At 40.5% G+C, this 19,351-nt stretch overlaps 1 protein-coding gene across 2 annotated transcripts in view; it reads right to left on the bottom strand.

The window, feature by feature from the left end:
• Nucleotides 1-3,318: 3,318 nt before the first annotated feature.
• The window catches only part of SEPTIN7 (septin 7), a 38,196-nt gene continuing 22,163 nt past the window's right edge, over nucleotides 3,319-19,351 (bottom strand). The window contains exons 9-13 of one of the 2 annotated variants that reach the window (XM_035128885.3): nucleotides 19,015-19,140; nucleotides 12,976-12,996; nucleotides 8,228-8,363; nucleotides 7,169-7,308; nucleotides 3,319-4,351 (exon numbers count right to left, since the gene is read on the bottom strand). In XM_035128885.3, coding sequence (XP_034984776.3) covers nucleotides 4,312-4,351; nucleotides 7,169-7,308; nucleotides 8,228-8,363; nucleotides 12,976-12,996; nucleotides 19,015-19,140 — 463 coding nt within the window. In that variant the 3' untranslated portion in view covers nucleotides 3,319-4,311. The remainder of the gene's footprint in view (nucleotides 4,352-7,168; nucleotides 7,309-8,227; nucleotides 8,364-12,975; nucleotides 12,997-19,014; nucleotides 19,141-19,351) is intronic. The other variant, XM_088653993.1, reaches the window with a different exon arrangement.

Here is a 19,351-nt window from a genome sequence, read left to right on the forward strand (position 1 = left end):
CGTAGTCTCATTGGCTGCTGTGGAATCACCTCATCGGCAGCTGGGATGAATCCAATGGCCAAGGTTAGGGCACTGGACTAAACAAGACTTAGGAATTCAGAGCAGTGGGAGACAGGACAGGAACTCCAATGTCTTTTATTGTCAGCTGAATGGAAGGTGCCACACAGACCCCCAGCAACAAGATGCTAAGCGCAAGCTAAGGTTTACTGCAACAGGAAATAGCATCCTTGGCAAAACAGCGCTATGGTTGGGTGATGTGTTCAAACCACGAGGGTTTCAAGCTGCCTAGAAGCTAGGAGCTGCAATTCCAGCTGTTTGTGTGTATATCTAGAAAGACACATTTACTCTGTGCAGAAAAAGGCTCTCTGCAGGTGTTTAATCCTCACATTTACATTCTGGCTCCGAAAAATGTTCATCTAGGATTTTGAGCTCTTTAGGCTTACACAAGGAATTAATTTGCACGAGCACAGTGAAATTCTTGACTTTGAAGAGCTGCTCTTATGCACACTATATTGCTTTTGAAATTCTCTGTTCCTAAAGTAGTATGCCATGCGACATCCGAAGCAGCTTTTCGAGACAAGTCTAAAGTTCATTTGGGCTCACGGAACATGCTACAAAGCTGTTTGTTTGTTTGTTTTGGATTCTAGCCAGGTTTCAGATTCCTTAACTCAAATTTAGCCTCACCCTTATAACAGTCTGTCTTTTGCAGTATCTATACTCAAAAAAGTTTATTAGCATAGTAAAAGAAATCCGCATGGTGCATATATGACATTAGGGCAGAGTGGCCGCATTATCTTTATCATCAACGGCACAGGTTGCATTTTTCCAGCACTAACAGAACCTCGCCAGATTCTGCTCTTATGTGATGCCTTGATATTTGAAGCATAAAAGGAAGGAAGGAAAGGAAAGAGAGCTGGCTGCAAGGAATTGGCAACCAGAACTTAAGCACAGCTCAGACATTAGTAGGCTACAAAGGCTGCTTTTCTGAAGCTGCCTATTGTTCCCAAAGAGCCATGGATTCATTACTAACCCAAATTTATTCAGAGTAGAGAAAAGGGTTAGATTGTAAATGAAGGCAATCCCCATTCCGTCCCAAACATTAACAAGCACTCCCCTCCCCTCTGCCTGCAAGGTGACAATAAGTCCTTCTGTATTTATTTATTCATTTAGTTATTTATCTGGAAGTTTAGGGCACAGCTAATAGGAAGCAGTTTGTGCACTTCTGTAGGCATTTGAGAGAGCGCACAGAAGATTTAAGCAGTTATTTCCTCTGCTGGAAGTAGGTTTCTACAGGATTGAAACCACACTGCCAGGCATCTCAGGACGCAGAGAACACTGCCACCTTGTGTTTAAACTGAGGTAATGCTCCAGCTTGTAGTACCAGTTTGATTTCACACTGAAGGAAGTGAGAAAAGCCATTTCTTCAGATACGGGCTCCCTGGTCTTCCACGAAAAATGGGATTCAGTAGACCAGGAAACCCTCCAGAGAAGCTCCAGGGCCTGCAGAGGCAGAAGCTAACTGGGGTCTCCCCATACAACCAGAAATGCAACATATTTTAGCTCCAAGAGGTTTTTAAATCCAATGACTAATCTTAAGTTTAGGGACGCGGGTGGCGCTGTGGTCTAAACCACCGAGCCTAGGGCTTGCCGATCAGAAGGTCAGCGGTTTGAATCCCCGCGATGGGGTGAGCTCCTGCTGTTGGTCCCTGCTCCTGCCAACCTAGCAGTTCAAAAGCACGTCAAAGTGCAAGTAGATAAATAGGTTCGCCAGAAACGGCTTAGTCATGCTGGCCACGACCCGGAAGCTGTCTGTGAGCAAATGCTTGCTCCCTCAGCTATAGTGTGAGATGAGCGCGCTGTTAGGTTTTTCCTTTAAGACTGATGTGGTCAATGGTGCTACACAGAGATGTGTGTTTGTAACCTTGATCTGAATATTAACACACCTTTTGATAATTTGAATAATTGAAGGTAGAGTTTGCTTACTGTAATGTGATTGGGTAATTGACTATTTTGAATTCTGTATTTAAGCTACCCAAATGATTCATGGGTGTGGTGGTGATGTAGTGTGAGATATAGAGGAATGGAGTAGAGGAGTGTGTTGTATATGATTGTAAATAAAAGCAAGCAAAGATACTGAAGACGACTTTGTTATTTCGTCGACCCTGCCGCTGTTGCCACTCGGTTGGTGCGTATTGCCCAACACGCGCAACCCCATAGTCGTTTACCTTTACCCCAAAGTTTTTGAGCTTTTTTAGGATTGAAGTTGTTGCAGTTTTTTTAGGATTTTACCCCAGGAATTAAACTGCCACAGGGGCCGGATTAAACCAACCAGAGGGCCGAATTAGGCCACCAAAATGAACTTGAACATGTGGTGAGGGTTTCTCTCCCACTCCAACCGCAAGCCCTGGTTCTAACATAATGCCAAGCCATGACTCATGGTTTGTGTGCTTCCAGCTCCAGGCAGGATGGAGGAAAGTGGAGCATGTTCAGCAGCATAAAGATGCACACTGCCTGTTCACTATAAGCTGGTGTGCACCATCCTAGCATAGGTTAGATCAGGCATCCCCAAACCTCGGCCCTCCAGATGTTTTGGACTGCAATTCCCATCTTCCCCGACCACTGGTCTTGTTAGCTAGGGATCATGGGAGTTGTAGGCCAAAACATCTGGAGGGCCACAGTTTGGGGATGCCCTGGGTTAGATCAATGAAATTTTCGGGTTAGTAGTGGGTAAAAAAAATACATCCAGTATTTTTTAAAAAACAACACCTGTCTCATCATTTCAGCCTGCTGCTAGACTCTGCTATTAAGAATGCACTTTTCAAGTTACCACCTTGCTATTACCATCTTTCTCTCAGTTGGAACCATTCTCAGAAATATTCATTTTCATTGGCTGGTAAAGTACAAATACATCCTAATAGTTTTGCTGAAACCATTTTTAATAACAAGTCTATGTTCCTGCTCCTATGGCATGTTGAAAAATGTATCCGAAACCAACATGTCATGAAACACACACTCAAACACAACCACAACAACGCCTGCATGCATTTCTTCCTAATCACGCGAGTGTTTGCAAGGCAAATCCGTTTGTAACTGATATCAAATTGAAAAGCGGAATGTTTGTTAGAGTGTGTTAAATAAATATGCAAAACCAAGTTTCATCTTGCTAAATGTTCATGAATATTTTGAAGAAGTCCAGGCAAAGTCAGCTCAGGTAAATGATTAGTTGTAAAGGCAGACAAAGTTTTACTTTTAAAAGCAACGGAAAAAGGGAAATGTCATAAATTCTATTATCCAAGGAAAAGATAATCCAGACTTGAGTATGTTACATCACAACATTGTTTATTATGTGACTTTTTACAATACAAACAAAAATACAGAAATGCAGTATATGAATACAGCTAAATGTAAAATTGTGACTTTTCTTTCAAGAGGCCATGATTCTCTTTTCTAGTAGAAGACAGACTGCACACAGGTAGAAACAGGTTGGTAGTTAACTCCACATTTTTTTCCTAGAAATGACCTATAAATGCATTTTCCTGCTACTTACCATAAAATGTAAAAAGGGAGTTAAAGGAAAGGTTTTATCAACTGGTTCCTACCATATGAAAGAAACTACATTCTATTTAGCAGGGCCAATATATGGAAAAATATCTAAATTATATGTTATTACAAAAATGAAGCAGTAATGAAATTATTCTGGCTAGAGTAGTTACTAAATGAGAATAGCATATATTTAAAGAATCCAAAAAAAAGTTTTTTTAAAAAAAAGCTTTTAGGTGCCCCATAAGCCTATAAGTTTTGTTTTTCCATGTGTATTTTCAAACAACGGAAGTGTCAAAAATAGGGTCAACTGTTAGACTAAATTACATTATTATATATGCTGCACTGAATGGATTTTTTTTATAATAGAAGCATAGTTCGTATTATATTATGGCAATGTATCCTTATGGAAAACTTTCCCAAGTCCTTGTATACTGGAATATCCTGTAAACAAAAATCAAACCACCAGAACATGATTGTACAACAGTAAAATGTTATTTTGCAGTAAAATGACTTATTTTTTTTTTCCTTTTTTCTTTTAAAGGGGTAACTTAGAGCTGGTTTGTTTTCCTAAGTATACAACACCCTAAATAAATCAAGGCATCTCAAGTGCCCTCAAAATTAACCAAAAAATAATAATATTTTTTTGTCATGCTGTTAAATCCAAAGATGTGGACACAACTGGTGCAAGATTGGTGAAACAGATCCAACACACACATGTCCAGGCTGGAATATTGGCAACTAATACATAACTGGTGGTCATAAGTATATTTAAAATATCTTCCCTTTCTTCTTGTTCTTTTCCAAAGTTCTGTAAAAGAAGAAAAGGAAAAATAATTATTCAGTTATATTTACATGTGATATTTTTGCTTGTTTAAGTGCAGCGCATTACTGTAATTACAGCATTCTTCAGAGAATTGAGCAAACAGAGGAGGGGTTCCCAAAATTTCTGTGGGCATTCACATAAAATTGCCATCAAGCAGGGGGGCTCAGCCAGTCACAAAATGACTGCCTTTGAAGGTGTATTGTTGAAAGTGAAGGGACCCAGGTGGCGCTGTGGGTTAAACCACAGAGTCTAGGGCTTGCTGATCAGAAGGTCGGCGGTTCGAATCCCTGCAACGGGGTGAGCTCCTGTTGCTCGGTCCCAGCTCCTGCCAACCTAGCAGTTCGAAAGCACATCAAAGTGCAAGTAGATAAATAGGGACCGCTCCGGCGGGAAGGTAAACGGCGTTTCCGTGCACTGCTCTGGTTCGCCAGAAGCAGCTTTGTCATGCTGGCCACATGACCCGGAAGCTGTCTGCGGACAAACGCCGGCTCCCTCGGCCTATAGAGCAAGATGAGCACAGCAACCCCAGTCGGACACGACTGGACCTGATGGTCAGGGGCCCCTTTACCTTTATATTGAAAGTGGCCCTCACTCATTTACATTGTGTTTGTGTGTTTCTGGGTGCTGAAGGGGAGAAAACACGCAAACAAAACACGGACCTGCAGACCCCAGAGAAAAGGAAAAGGGCACAGTCCCTAAGTGAATATGAAACAAAAAGAAGAGGGGGTAAGAAAGCAAAGGCCCTCAAAGAAGAGGGAACTGAGCGCCAACTGACCCAGAGAGGAGCAAAGGGGAGGAATACACAAACCATTCCTTTCCTCTCTCCAACTGGTTGCCTGTCCTCAATCCACCCCCACTTCCACCAATTAGGTTCATTTTCTTCTCCTTTTCCTTTCCTCACATTTTTTCTCCCTCCTGGTCACTCTTGTCTTCTATTGGGAGGGCAGCAATCTTAGCCTGGAAAACTAGTGGAAAGAGGACGTAGGAAGGAGCAACACTTCTCCCTCTTCTCTCCAAACTCTCCATCTTTTCCAGGCTGAGATATACATCTGCGAAGTATGTTTACCATGGATATTTTCCAGGATAACTGTACATGTGGAGCAGTTCATAGCAAGGACAGATATAATACGTCACATGCATATAAGATGGCATTTTACCAAAATGAGCAGAGATAGCGTAGTTAAATCTGAAGTGGGAGCTTCCTGTGATAGCACAGAGCCAGATGGTGGTGGTGAAGCAAAAAAATGAGCTGGTGGGAGTGGTTTAGGAAGTACTGCTATAAGCAGGGTTGTCAGTCCTAAGGAAGGAATTGCGAGAAGTGGTTCGACAACAGAGGAGTGGCAATTCCAGGCAGACTGGACAGAACGAAAAGTGGCATGGAAATGGGAATGGGCCGAGGGGGATTTTCCCCTCCAACCATAGTTCTAGTTACAGGTAGGTAGCCGTGTTGGTCTGAGTCGAAGCAAAATAAAAAATTCTTTCAGTAGCACCTTAAAGACCAACTAAGTTTTTATTTTGGTATGAGCTTTCGTGTGCATGCACACTTCTTCAGATACACTTGAAACAGAAGTGTCAGACCCTTATATATATACAGAGGGTGGTGGGGGTGGGTGGGAATGGGTGATGGGCTGATGGGAGTGGTAAACCTGTAGATAGCTGTTAATTACTGCTGATGACTGCAATTAGTCCTGGGGGGAAAAAGCAAGGGCTGAGGCGCTAAAGAAAGCTTGATCATGCATAATGAGATAAGAATCCGATGTCTTTATTCATCCCAGGTGGCTCCATGGTTTTAAGCCATGTTTGGCCTGTTTGTCTATATTGGACAAACAGGCCAAACAGGGTTTGGCCTGTTTGTCCAATATAGAGAGCTGAAGGGCACTGTTGGCTCTCTATATTGGACAAACAGGCCAAACCCTACGCCAAAGGATAAATGGACATAAATCTGACATCAGGAACCATAAGACAGAGAAACCAGTAGGAGAACACTTCAATCTCCCAGGACATTCTATACAAGATCTCAAAGCAGCAGTTATATTACAGAGAAATTTCAAGAACAGACTGGAAAGAGAAGTTGCTGAATTGGAACTCATTACCAAGCTTAAAACTATGGAGCCACCTGGGATGAATAAAGACATCGGATTCTTATCTCATTATGCATGATCAAGCTTTATTTAGCGCCTCAGCCCTTGCTTCCCCCCCCCAGGACTAATTGCAGTCATCAGCAGTCGTTAACAGCCATCTACAGGTTTACCACTCCCATCAGCCCATCACCCATTCCCACCCACCACCCTCTGTGTATATATATACACTTGACACTTCTGTTTCAAGTGTATCTGAAGAAGTGTGCATGCACACGAAAGCTCATACCAAAATAAAAACTTAGTTGGTCTTTAAGGTGCTACTGAAATATTTTTTTATTATTCTCCTTCAACCAAGCAGCTTAAACATTTCTAAGGGGCTGCTTCTGGTGATATTGATATGGCCAATATGATGCCCTGTTTCAGGAGCCCTTAGAAACAACATAGGATGTGGGGGTTGGCTGAGAGGAAAAAGGCAAAATGGTGAAAATAGCCTCATTTTCTACTGACTGGAGCCTCTGCTATATCCATGTGTCTTCCGTCAGCAGAGGGATACCACTGGGATGCAACCCACAGGACTAAACACAGGTAAGCCATTACTTGGATGTGTTATCTCTGCAGGGGTTGTGCAGGGAGAGGGTATCAACTCCTGCGATGGGGGAAACTGGTAGGACCTAAAATCAGAACACTTTCAGAAAGGACTGCAGTTACGACTCCAACGCACCTCGAAGAATTCTGTTGTTCCAAAATACGTTGCTGAGCTTCCCAGTTTGCCTTTTCATCCTCGAACTGGCGGCGTTTTTCCTCTAATTCCTTGTGCTGTGCCTCCAAGTTCTTTTTCATCTGCTCATGACGCCGCTGGAGCTAAGGAACAAGAATGCAAAAGATGGTAAAGTTTCTCATCTGCGTTCAAGGGGTCCGTCAGAAAATGACAAAGAGATCAGTAATGTTGTAAGTAAAAAACAGACAATAAATGAGCACATTGGATTGGACCCAGACCACATTACGTGCACTTAATCACCACTGAACTCAATGGAACGTGAGCAATGACTAACATTTCAACTTTGATTTCAGGAGGACCCAAATGCAACTGACAATCTGGATCCAGCCCCGTATTTATTTTATTTTTAACAGGCATTTTAATGTTAAATGCTATTATTCTCACCCCTTCTCCTTTGTGATCTAGTTTGACTTTTAAAGCAAGTTTCCCCCTACTGAATAATTTCCCTACCTATCCAAACAGGAAGAAAAAGCTGCTGTGGTGTGTAAGACCAAGCGTCAAACCATGGCTGAACTCTACACTATGTACTGGCTGTTACTTTTCAATATGATATTACAATAGATCTTAATTTAGGATTTTTTTTAAAATCCCAGCTTAAGCAATCACAACAATCCTGCATTCTTGAAAGTTATGGATCTGAATTTCTCTTGGCTTCACAGAAGATCACTATTTGATACATAACATGAGTTAAAAAGGTACATTCAGCTCAAGTCATATCAGTGTAAAAATAAAATAAAAATATTGCCAAATGGTAAAATCACGGCCAAGAACTCCACAATGTGAAAAGTCATGGGACATGATGTGCATTTACAGTTGTTGGGCACACAAGAATAGGGATTTATCGATCACCCACATATATATTCCACTTGAGCTCATCTGATTTCCCCGGGAATCCACTTACAGCTGATTTTCTATTGACTCACAGTGCTAAATAAATATTGTCCTGTAATAAATATTCTAATGTTTGCTTTATCCAGTACATACTGCCACAGTAATATGTACCTCTGCTTCAGAGTCCTTCAGTTTCTGAACTTTTTCTTTGACCTTCATCTCAAAGACTTGCTCCATTTCCATTTCCATTTTCTTCATCTTCGCCACATGTTCTCTCCGCTCTTCTTCCATTTGCGCCAGAGGGCTCCTGCCATAAATGAAACAGGTGCTTGGTTATTCAATTTTCATTTGGAAATACAAGTTCCGTGAAGAGCCAATAGATACACACAGAGACAGGAAGCAAGCTACTTTTGGAAAGTGAAGTAGTGCCAACGAATAAATGAGAGTGATCAAGTGCTTCCTCGTCACATTTGTTTCAAGTTTACAAATTATTGTGAACATCTAGTCTAACAAAGAGGATGAAACCATGTGGCTGGGGTCTGTGCTTCACCTGCAATGGTACAATTTCTTAGAAATAGCACTTTGTGAAGAAGGAAAAAACCACACAGAGGTAGTGAGATTTAACACCACTGATCAGGTGCACATGCAATGGACAACCTTGGACAACAATATATTTCAAGTAGGAATAACTCGAGTATGTTATGTTGAAACAGGGCTACATCCAGAAATGTTCCTTTATGGGGCTCCAGAATTTCTGCTGGGCTGTATTTTAATACACATGCATTACAGGTAAAGGTAAAGGGACCCCTGACAATTAGGTCCAGTCGTGACCGACTGGGGTTGCGGCGCTCATCTCGCGTTATTGGCCGAGGGAGCCGGCGTACAGCTTCCAGGTTGTGGCCAGCATGACAAAGCAGCTTCTGGTGAACCAGAGCAGCACACGGAAACGCCACTTAAAAAGAACTTTGTAATTTATATGCATGGCACACAACACTGAAAACCCATGGTGCATTTACTTTTTGTGTTTGTGAACACATACTTTGTGGCTTAGAGTCATTTAGAAGCCTACACAGAGCGGCAGAAAATCCTCAGAACTGGGAGGGCAGCCTGAACCATGTTCTTTACTATATATATATATATAGTTAGCTGTTTTCATACCAGCTAACCATATAACTTTTTGCATGGCTTGAATTTCGCACTGCATAAATGCTTCTTTGGAATGCTCACTATTTTCCTGGAACCACACTCATTGTCTGGCTGCGGATTTTAAAATTCTCTTCTATAAAGAGAGCCAGGACAAGGCTATCCGCACACACCAGTTGCCCAATTTCCAATGCAAATTTCAAATTGGTCAGGAGAGGCTCCCTGGCTTGGAAGGAGCATTGGGATAGGATATAAAAGTGTGTGTGTGTGTGGTGTACATGCGCGCAGGTAGAAAGGAAGGAGAGAGGACAAAAGGGCAGAGCAGTGGCCCCGGGTGCCTTTCTTCTCGTCTGCTTCTTCTTTCCTTTCAATCACAGCCTCACTTCTAACTGCTGCATTCCTGTTTGCATCATGCATGATGGGACCACCAGGAGCAGCTGATGGCACCGCGGTTGGGGGCAGGCTGGGTTGGGAAATGAGAATGTCCTGGGCAGACTGCAAAGCTGAGGTGCACCTGAAAGGGGTTCGAGGCCTACTGGTGGTTCCAGGCATGCAGTTTGCAAAACACGGATTCACAGTCCTAAACAATCCTATCCACATGGCAGCAACGTAACTCTGACCAAGCTATAACTGTGCGGGCTACAATAAAAGCAGCAGCAAATCACCTACATTCAGAAGCCACAAGAAAGTGAGCCAAGCCACAAGTCACAGGTCATATCGCACAAGATATGCCTTATATGATGAAGGAATTACATATGTAGAATATTTTTTCTTTTTAGAAAATACATATCCATTTTAGAGACGGGGTTTATAACACCATAGCCCGCCCTAGTGCCAGTCAGCTCTCCTCAGTGCCCGAGGCCTATCCTGTGCACTTGTTCTCCACACTTAGTGCCATAACATAGGGATCTGTTGGTCTTCCCTCACTTCTTTCCTGAATACATTATTCAAAAAGATTCCCCTCCTTCCATTCCCCCACTATATTCCCCTTATTCCCCTTTCCCAACACTCTCATGCCTCTTAAAATTATTTTCCCTTGCCCCTTGCACAGAGTTCAGTGGGGCTCACACTGGTCCTGAGTAGACTTCAGCCCTAAAGGATTTAACAGTGATCAAGAGATCGTTACATACTTATATAGCATTTTTATTTTACAATTTGCCTTTGAGAATCATTTCACATTAAAAGGTTCCATCTTGAAAACTACTTGGGATTTGTTAATGGGTCATTTAGAGCTAATGGAATTAGTCCACTCCAAACTTTTGGAAAATATCTTCTTCTTTTTTTGCTCATTTTGTTCTTTTCTAAGGACTCGTCTAAGGACTTGACTCTCAAAGGGGAATTGTGCCAGTGGAGGACTTTATGGTCTGCTGCATTGTGAGAGGACGGCTTTAAGGGGACCATCACAAAGAAGTAAAAAGTCGTGATGAGAGAGCACATGATTCTTGTTGATTTGAACACAGATGGACAATTCTTTGGCTCCAGGCTCATGGTAAAATAAATTACTCTATGAGGTATTTTGAAAGGGTTTCCAAACACTTCGTTCTGATGTTGTAGAAGCAGTACATTATGTGCGGATGGGCTGAAGTGTACTTAGGCCTTTCGAGGACCTTCTCATAGCTCTAATTGTATGTTTAATAAACAAATCTGTGGCATGTTACTGACCCATATTCAACACATTTCATTTCTTACTCTTGCTAATGAATCCACTCCAAGTTCCAATCAGAACATGCTATGATCTAGTCACATCTATTACCTGAGGAGGAAAAGGGTGATGTGCCCACCAGGCCAAGTGCACCAAATACACGTTTATCATTACTAGGCAGGACATTCATGCAACATGAAATGTGGGGGCAAACTGTGTAAGTGGACAAGTAGCAAACAACATAATCAAATCCAGCCTTCACTCAACCACCTAGAATTATATATGAATGAGATTACAGCGGAACCCTAGACAGTATGATTCCATTTAAACAGCTAAGGCGTGACAGGGGGGATTCATCCCTTGTAGCTAAAGGATGCCTGGTTTGGCATTTCTTCAGCCATACTGAGACAGCTCTTCTTTTTGCTGCGGATGTCGCAATAGGAAGCACCGGTTTCTCAGTAATTCCACATCAGCCTGGATGCTAAGAAACCGATGGGGAATGTCTTCTTGAGCAATTTTGTAGTGGCCACTCTACTGTAAGAGTCCTTAAATTCTTCATCTGGTCAATATATACCGTATATTCCGGCGTATAAGACGACCCCCAACTTTCCCAGTTAAAATATAGAGTTTGGGATATACTCGCCGTATAAGAAATATACCGGCGTATAAGACGACCCCCGACTTTTGAGAAGATTTTCCTGGCTTAAAAAGTAGTCCTATTCGCAGGAATATACAGTATATAAGGAATCAACTTCAAGGAGCTAGAAAGAAGCAGCAAGTGAATTCAAACCAAGTTTACGAAGGATGATGAATGACGGACTGAGCTTAAGGGTTACAAAAAAAGCTAGAAAGGAAGACAATGTGAAGTTAGGAGAACCTAAAAGCAAATGATCATTTCATGGAAGCAGCCTCCATGAGTTCATATGTCTGAGGTTCTGCTGTAATATAAGTTAAGCCACACCCAATGTTTATTTGAAAGATTTTGTACTTTTATCCAATGATCAAAGGGACAAGAAAATTAAAGAACTAATTAAAACCAGCCCTGCTGTGAAGAATTCGCACATGGAGAGAGAGAGAATACATGGTGTAATCTATTTTCAATGCAGCTACTGTGGTTAACTTATTTTAATACAGAAACAAGCCCTCTCCATGGAAAATTGTCAGGATGCCTATTATCATCACTAAAAGCAAAAAAGGATTTCAATAAATGGAATTTTATTGCAAGGTTGCATGTTTACGTATTTGTCCAAATAAATGCTGTTTTTAAATGCACACACTGAATATAGATGTTTCCAGTGCATTTAAATATGCATAATCCCCCCTTCCCCCGTTCAAAAATGAGAGCAAACCTCAAGAACTACTCAAACAGACACACAACACCTATTTGAGTGTTATATTCCAGAGAGGACTCTTGACCTGGTGAGAGTCCCTGGCTCTTTAATGCTACGGAAGATGGAAATGAACTAGACTGCCCATGCTTGAACGTGGAATCTCTCAGAGCCAATTTGTTCCCTGGAAAAGGAGGGGTTAAAGGCAGACAGCTAGGGGCATGCTATGTTCAAACAGAATGCAATACCACCCAATCCATCAATCACTACTTCCTCTCCATGGTGAGGGGAATGGGTGCATATGCCTAGCTGACATTCATGTCATTTTGACTATTCTTTCTGGGACACAACATCTGAAAAGAATGAAATCTGAGCGTCTGCAAGCTACTGATATGATATATCTACATTTTTGCCTTCTTTATCAGTACTCTGATTTGATAATTTTGGCACTTTCAAATGCCGTGGTAACCAACTGCAGCTTCAGAGGGAAGAAATGAAGCTAACAAGTTCTTGAGGATCATTTCACGTACAATCAATCACTGTGCTGAAAAGAAGCAAATTATGAGGATTTCATATCCAATTAACTGCTAAAATGGTCTTCTGCTCTCTCTGTGAATAAATGTGCTCTCACAGTAGATGCCACTAAAAATATTTATGTTAGGGAATTTTATAATAAAACATTAAAAGCAAAACAAATGCAATCGCTGAAAATAAAAAGTTTTGAAAATTACACTCAACATTAAAAGCCTTTTTTTTTGTTTTAAGCCTTGTCTTAAGTCTTTTGAAAAATTTAAATGACCACTTACATGCCTTCAACTGTGTCAAATCTAAAAAACAAAAAATACAGAAGCTTAGCATGCTCAAATAAAACCACAAAAATAAAAAGCAATAATTAAAAAGCAAATTCATTATGGATTTGAAGCTACTTTGGTTTGTAAAGTGACAGGTTGTTAGTTAAAGCTAGTTAAGTTTTTTTGTTTTCAATAGTCTGTTAGTTCAAGTGCTCTACACAATTAATGCAGACCTGATGTGCAAAGCTTTTTACCTGTGTTTGTGTGCAAGGAATAATGCATGCTCTTTAGATGAAAACTTAAATATTTTAGTGACATTTGCTTAACTTCTCAAAATAAACACCAATTCACAACTGTCTCAAGGCCTATTGCTGCTAGTATGCATATTCAAAATGGTCAACAGCACCATTTAACTCGCCAGCAGAGGTCTCAAAAGGCTTCTCTGGAAAATATTTACTATAATTAAGATCAGATGATAAAATGGGAACTGTAAGAGTCACTCTACACTCTGCCTTGTACAGTATTTCAAAGATTCTTCCAGGTTTATAAACCATTCAAACTATTTCACAGATTACTTCTAAGTTCTAATATCAAAGCAGGGCCGTCTTAAGCATGTCAGGCACCCGGGCGCCGTGATGCGATGATCACTCCAGCACCCCCCCCCGTTTCTCACCGCAGCGGGCGGGCGCAGCGCCGCTGCAGCGGGCACAGCCGCGCGGCGCCCCCTGGCGCCCCAGGCTTGTCTTAGAGCTGGCCCTGTATCATAGCTACTCAGGAATTTCTGAAAGGAAAAAAAAAATCTTTTGACCCCCCCCCCCAATAGCTCAACCAGAACATGGTGGAAACCATATAATCTATTCAAACAATGTCCCTATTTGTATGATCATATCTTGGCTTAACAAAATGAAGCCCCTTGCAACTGAACAAACCAAGAAGTCTTCAGTTAAAAAGTAATTTCCTATTTTCTGTTCCAGCTGCAGAAGCCGGATAGGACTGTTTTAGGTAGGTGCTGTTACACTGATGCACTACTGTCACAGCTAGATACAAAACAAGATGTGTGTGCAAGGAGGAGTTGGCAAACTATATACAGTAGCAATTTAACTTTGACACCAGGATGAGAATTATTTGTTGCATTGGAACAACACTGACTAAAAAAAGCTCAAATGCATTTTCAAGAATTTATACATGCAGCTCCCGCTATTTGAATGCTTGTTATCCTAAATCTCAGTTATCTGAACACAAATAATTATACCCAAACCTAGCTACACAAATGGCTGATTCAGGTAGCTGAACAGTCAAGAGTTTTCCCCACTTCCTTAGGTGCTTGTGTTTTGCTGGTTGGCAGAGGGGGAGAGATTGGGCAAATGAGGGATGGGGGAAGATGGGACAAATCAGTTTTCTCTTTTGTTTGGCTTTTGCCAATTGGCTGCAGCAATTTCAGGAAGAAAGCAGGGAGGGACAAATCATGGAAATGTTCACATAGGAAATAATTAAAATCATCAGTTTGATACCCGAATGCTCACCTAACCAATTATCTCTTGGAAATGCATTGTGTTCAGAAAGCAGGACCTGCATGTTTCTCAAATCATGGCTCATATCCTCATTGTTGCTCTCTAAATTTTAATGGTTAGGAGATTCAAGTTGTGTAGAGCTATGAAGAAACTCCACCCCCTTCTGCTACCTCAGAAGAGAGATCCCATTCTCCACAGCATGCACAAGGACAGAGTCTTTGTGATCGTAAGATACAAGAAACAACAGCAAACAGCTTGCCAGCACCATTGTACAGTATCAGAAATATGACTACTTCCCTAGCAGAAGAGTCATCTGAAGTTGCAGCAAAAGCCAAGCAAATGAAAGCTTGTGGGTCCTGTCTAATGTCTCCTACAGCTGCTAGACTTTAAGGGAGGGCAGAAATTAAATGAGGAATGACCTACACAGTAGCTGCATTTTGCTGAACTTTAACATTAGTTATACTGAGTTCCTGACTGCGTACAGAGTATTTATTAGATTGCATCACTGTAAGTAGTTATCTTAGCAGGATTACATAATTGTTCTTCCTAGCTTTTAATACCTGAAGATCACCCTTTGATATTTAGTTTTATTAGAAAATATTTATAGGCTGGCTTTAGGAGCCAAACTCTCTCTAAATGAGGCTTGCACACAAATAGAAATCCAACAGTAATAAAATAAAATCCAAAACGTTCACTGTAACCACATTTTAAAAAGCAGAATAATAATAATAATAAATCCTTGCAACTCAGCAACTGATTTAGAACCAAAGCAGTATTAACAGATTCAGCAGCCAAAAGAAGAACAGTAGCAAGATGGAATATTCCTCATGGGGAAAGCATTGTGAAAAAGTGGTTTGTCAGGACTTTCTGAAAATCTGTAGTGTGGGAACACCATGCCTGACAACTTGGCTGATTTTGGTGATGGGCAAACAAGGAAAACCTCTGCCCCTGATTATCATGTGCGGGCAGGCTGGTAGTCTTTCATTTAACTCAGACCCAAAGGCTTTAAACGCTAAAACCAGCACTTTAAATTGGCCCCCAAAATGCACAACATGGTTACCTGGCTTGCTTCACACTGCAGAACTGGAAGCCCAGCCTAGACAGCTAAACAATGCAACAAACAGTTTGGGCTTTATGGTATCACCACTATGACATTATTTTCAGAAATTTCACAATGTATGCAACCATTTTCCCCTTTGAAGCACTCTGAATATTTTAAGGACCATGGGAAGCAGCCTCATGCTGTCAAACCAAATGCTTTGCTTCGTTAGCATACTGATCAAAGGAATGAAGGGGGAAAAGCAACACACCAGGAAAGGGACAATTTCCCTGAAATTATTATTTACGATAGCTGAGAACTATTCAACTACAACCTTGTTAACATGTGAAGATGCTGATCAAGCAGAAAGCATGGTAAAGGCTTCCTGGTCCAGAATAGGAAGTCATTTTCCTGAGCGCTGCAACGAAGTGTAGAGCAGAGCACAGGGATGATTCTCCCTGTGCATCTTCCTACTCGAGAGTCCAGCAACATCTGGAGGGCTATATGTTCCCCATCCTGTGTAAACAATGCTTTCTTATTCTGAGAATGAGCTGCTGCAAGCCTCAGCGTCGCATCCTCTTCCAATGAAGCCAGATGGACTTCAGAAACTTTCACTTTTCAAACCAATTTAAGTATGATCTAAAAACAACAACAATGCAACATGCTTGGGAGGTTCCAACTTCCTGGGAGAAATGTGAAATACAATTAAGAGTTTGTTCATAGTGAAGCAGCGTGGATTGTGCACAGATGTAATTTACACTATGATTTATGTTTCAAAAAATATACTGCAGACCAAAATATACTTGAGAATCTGACTCCCAACTTCTGAATGGCACAGAAATGTTAACTCTCAAAAATGTTTAAGTTTGTATTTGGGCACAGGACTAATGCCAGACCCTTTAATGGTCTTACTGGTCATCTTTATTGATGAAGAAACCATTGCAATTTCAGAATTGTACAAACTGATAAAAAGCAACAACATACTTGTGACTTGTATGTGTGAAAGAAGACCTGAGAATATGATTTATTTATTTTTTACTGTGAACTAATATGTTCCTTATGGTATTATACTTTCATGTAATTTTACTTGTTCATTTATTCCATTTTTCTTATATTTTTAATTAATGTCATTCTACGTTATAAAATTACAATAAACCCTTAGTTTCAAAAAGTATGTTTTTGGGATTATTCAGGAAACTGCCCTCAAGTATCCTGGACGTGCATTTAACCCTCCAACCCATTCCATTCGCTGTAATTCTATTCTACTGGCCTAACAATTTGAAAATGAATATGAGGGAGCATATTATGAAGAACAAATAAATTTTCTTGCAGTAAAAATATACATCCATTATGCAGTGAGAGAAGTTAGCAAAAATGGGTGGTGAGGGTTGTACCATCTATGACAGGCATCCCCAAACTGCGGCCTTCCAGATGTTTTGGCCTACAACTCCCATGATCCTAGCTAACAGGACCAGTGGTCAGGGATGATGGGAATTGTAGTCCAAAACATCTGGAGGGCCGGAAGTTTGGGGATGCCTGATCTATGACTTCAAACTGAAAATCCTGAAGCCAACTGTCTGATACAATTTGTCTGAAAAGCAATTAACCTTCCAAAAATTGACTAATGTTACTTTAAAATAACTCCTAAAAGAGAAGTTAGTACCCTCATAAGATTCAGGAACCAATAAATTTGAGTACTTTTTTCCAAAAGTGGAATGAAGAAAAAGCTTCAATTAATTCCCCCACTTTCCTGACACTGTGTATGCAGAAACTGCATGGGCTTGTTTTGTTTGACAGCTCCAAGAAGGAAAACTCCTCGGCTGGCTATCCTGCAAACCTACTTGAGGGAGCACAAAGCACAGGAGACAGACATGTGCCAGAGAGAAAGCCAAAGTTAACTTTTGAGCAAACATGAAAGTTCGCTGAACTTAATGGTTGGGGGACAAAACTTGAGATTGTCAATAGGTAACAACTGCAATTACTTCTGCATCTCTCATCATCTTCAGTCTGCATGTATATGGGAGCCAGATATTGCTGAACTTATTTCTCCAGTCAGCACCTTCTTAATGTAAGTATCAGATCTGAATCGTAGAAAAACCACTACCCTTTTGTAAGTTTAGTTACTAGAAATAGTCTCTGCAATAAAACTACTGTGTTACATTAATTACCTAATGCCCCAATTGGATTATATTGGGTTATATAGAAATATATAACCTACAAAAATAAATCTATGAAGCACACACTGTTTATTGTATGAATATAATACATATTCAGTTATTCCCCATCAGAAAAGTACAAGTCCATAAATACTTTCTGTGCACCTTTAAGCATATTTCATTCTAACTGTACTCTTCTGCACCATGAACTGTGTAATATAAAATTCCTTCTACCTTTCAGAAACTTTAACCATGAAAATGTGTTTATATACCAGAGAAGAGGACACAATTTAATTTGCAAGTGAGGCAATAGCAAGGACATATAGATTCTTCTTACAGATAATGAATAGCAATGGGAACCAGATGGAACCCTGCTGATGGCAATACAGTATAGATTGGAAGTCAGTTAATGGCAGTACTATGTACCCATATATCGAATAATGTAGCTGTTCAATTATATAAAATCGACATGCAAACGCTCCCATAATTGTCTGACATGCCCACCAGGCAAATAAAACTGCCTCAGCTGCCAAATTCAGGCTGGACGCTACACTAAAAGCTTCACGTCAGCCAAGCGTACTTGAACCTATGGTGCGACCAAGGACTATTATGTTTCCTATGAAGAAAATGTACTCTGTTGATAATCCTCCCTCAACCATCAAGCACCAGCTCAGCTGACCGAACAACAACTTTCTACTCCTGCTGATATTACAAAAACTAAAAACTTCTGCCCACCCACCTTTTAAAAATATGATGGCCATTGACTGCCAGAGAAGATATTTTGTGCATCTATCCTGTATTTTTATCTTGGATGAAGGGCGGTACATAAATTTAATAAAATAAATAAATTAAAATCAATACAATAAGTAATAAATTCCACAGCATCCTTAATGACTTGAAGTGCAGCAAATCAGACTAATTGCACCCCAAAGGCCTGAGTAAATACATAATTTTTCAACAAGTGCTTGGAAGCACACTACTGGTCTTGCTGGTTAAATCTGAAGGGAGGAGGTTCCATAGGATGGGCACGACAACAAATAAATTCCTCTCCCTGCTTACCACAAAATGGGCATATGAAGACCCAGGAGGCCCCACTCTTTTTTCTCACTGGCTGGAATGATCCATATAGGAAAAGGCACTTGTAATTTAAAGTAAAAGGTAGGTTAATGTTTCTTGTAAATTGTGAGATCTAAACAAACAACTGTAATAAATAATAGTAAGTAAGTTGTAACTATTACTTTGGTGATGTATGATCCTTTAAGGATTTGACTGGCTAAATATGTGATCCAAAACAAATTTTCCATGAATATGTGGGAAAAACCATATCACTACTTTTACTACCACTTACTTTGTTAGCTGCCCTTTGTTTTTATTGTTGTCAACTCCATTGTATGTAACAGCCGCCAATTTTCTGCTTCTGTAGTTCTCATAATGGACATTATTAGTGACGTCTTTCAGGTCCTGCATGTGAGTTCTATTTAAGAAAAAGAACAACTTATCAGTCACTTTCCTTTACTGAATAATAGCTGATAAATACAATATTTGAAATGTAAAAGTGATTTATTGTTCTTAAAGAAATATGCAAACAACTTTATGTTTAGAGAATTCTATAAATATATAATATACCTGTCAGGGGATTCTTGCGACTAGAGTAACGGCGTTCCACATGTTTGTCTTTAAACAGT

Source organism: Zootoca vivipara, chromosome 11 (genome assembly GCF_965207765.1).
Source record: "Zootoca vivipara chromosome 11, rZooViv2.hap1.1, whole genome shotgun sequence".
Lineage (NCBI taxonomy): Eukaryota > Metazoa > Chordata > Lepidosauria > Squamata > Lacertidae > Zootoca > Zootoca vivipara.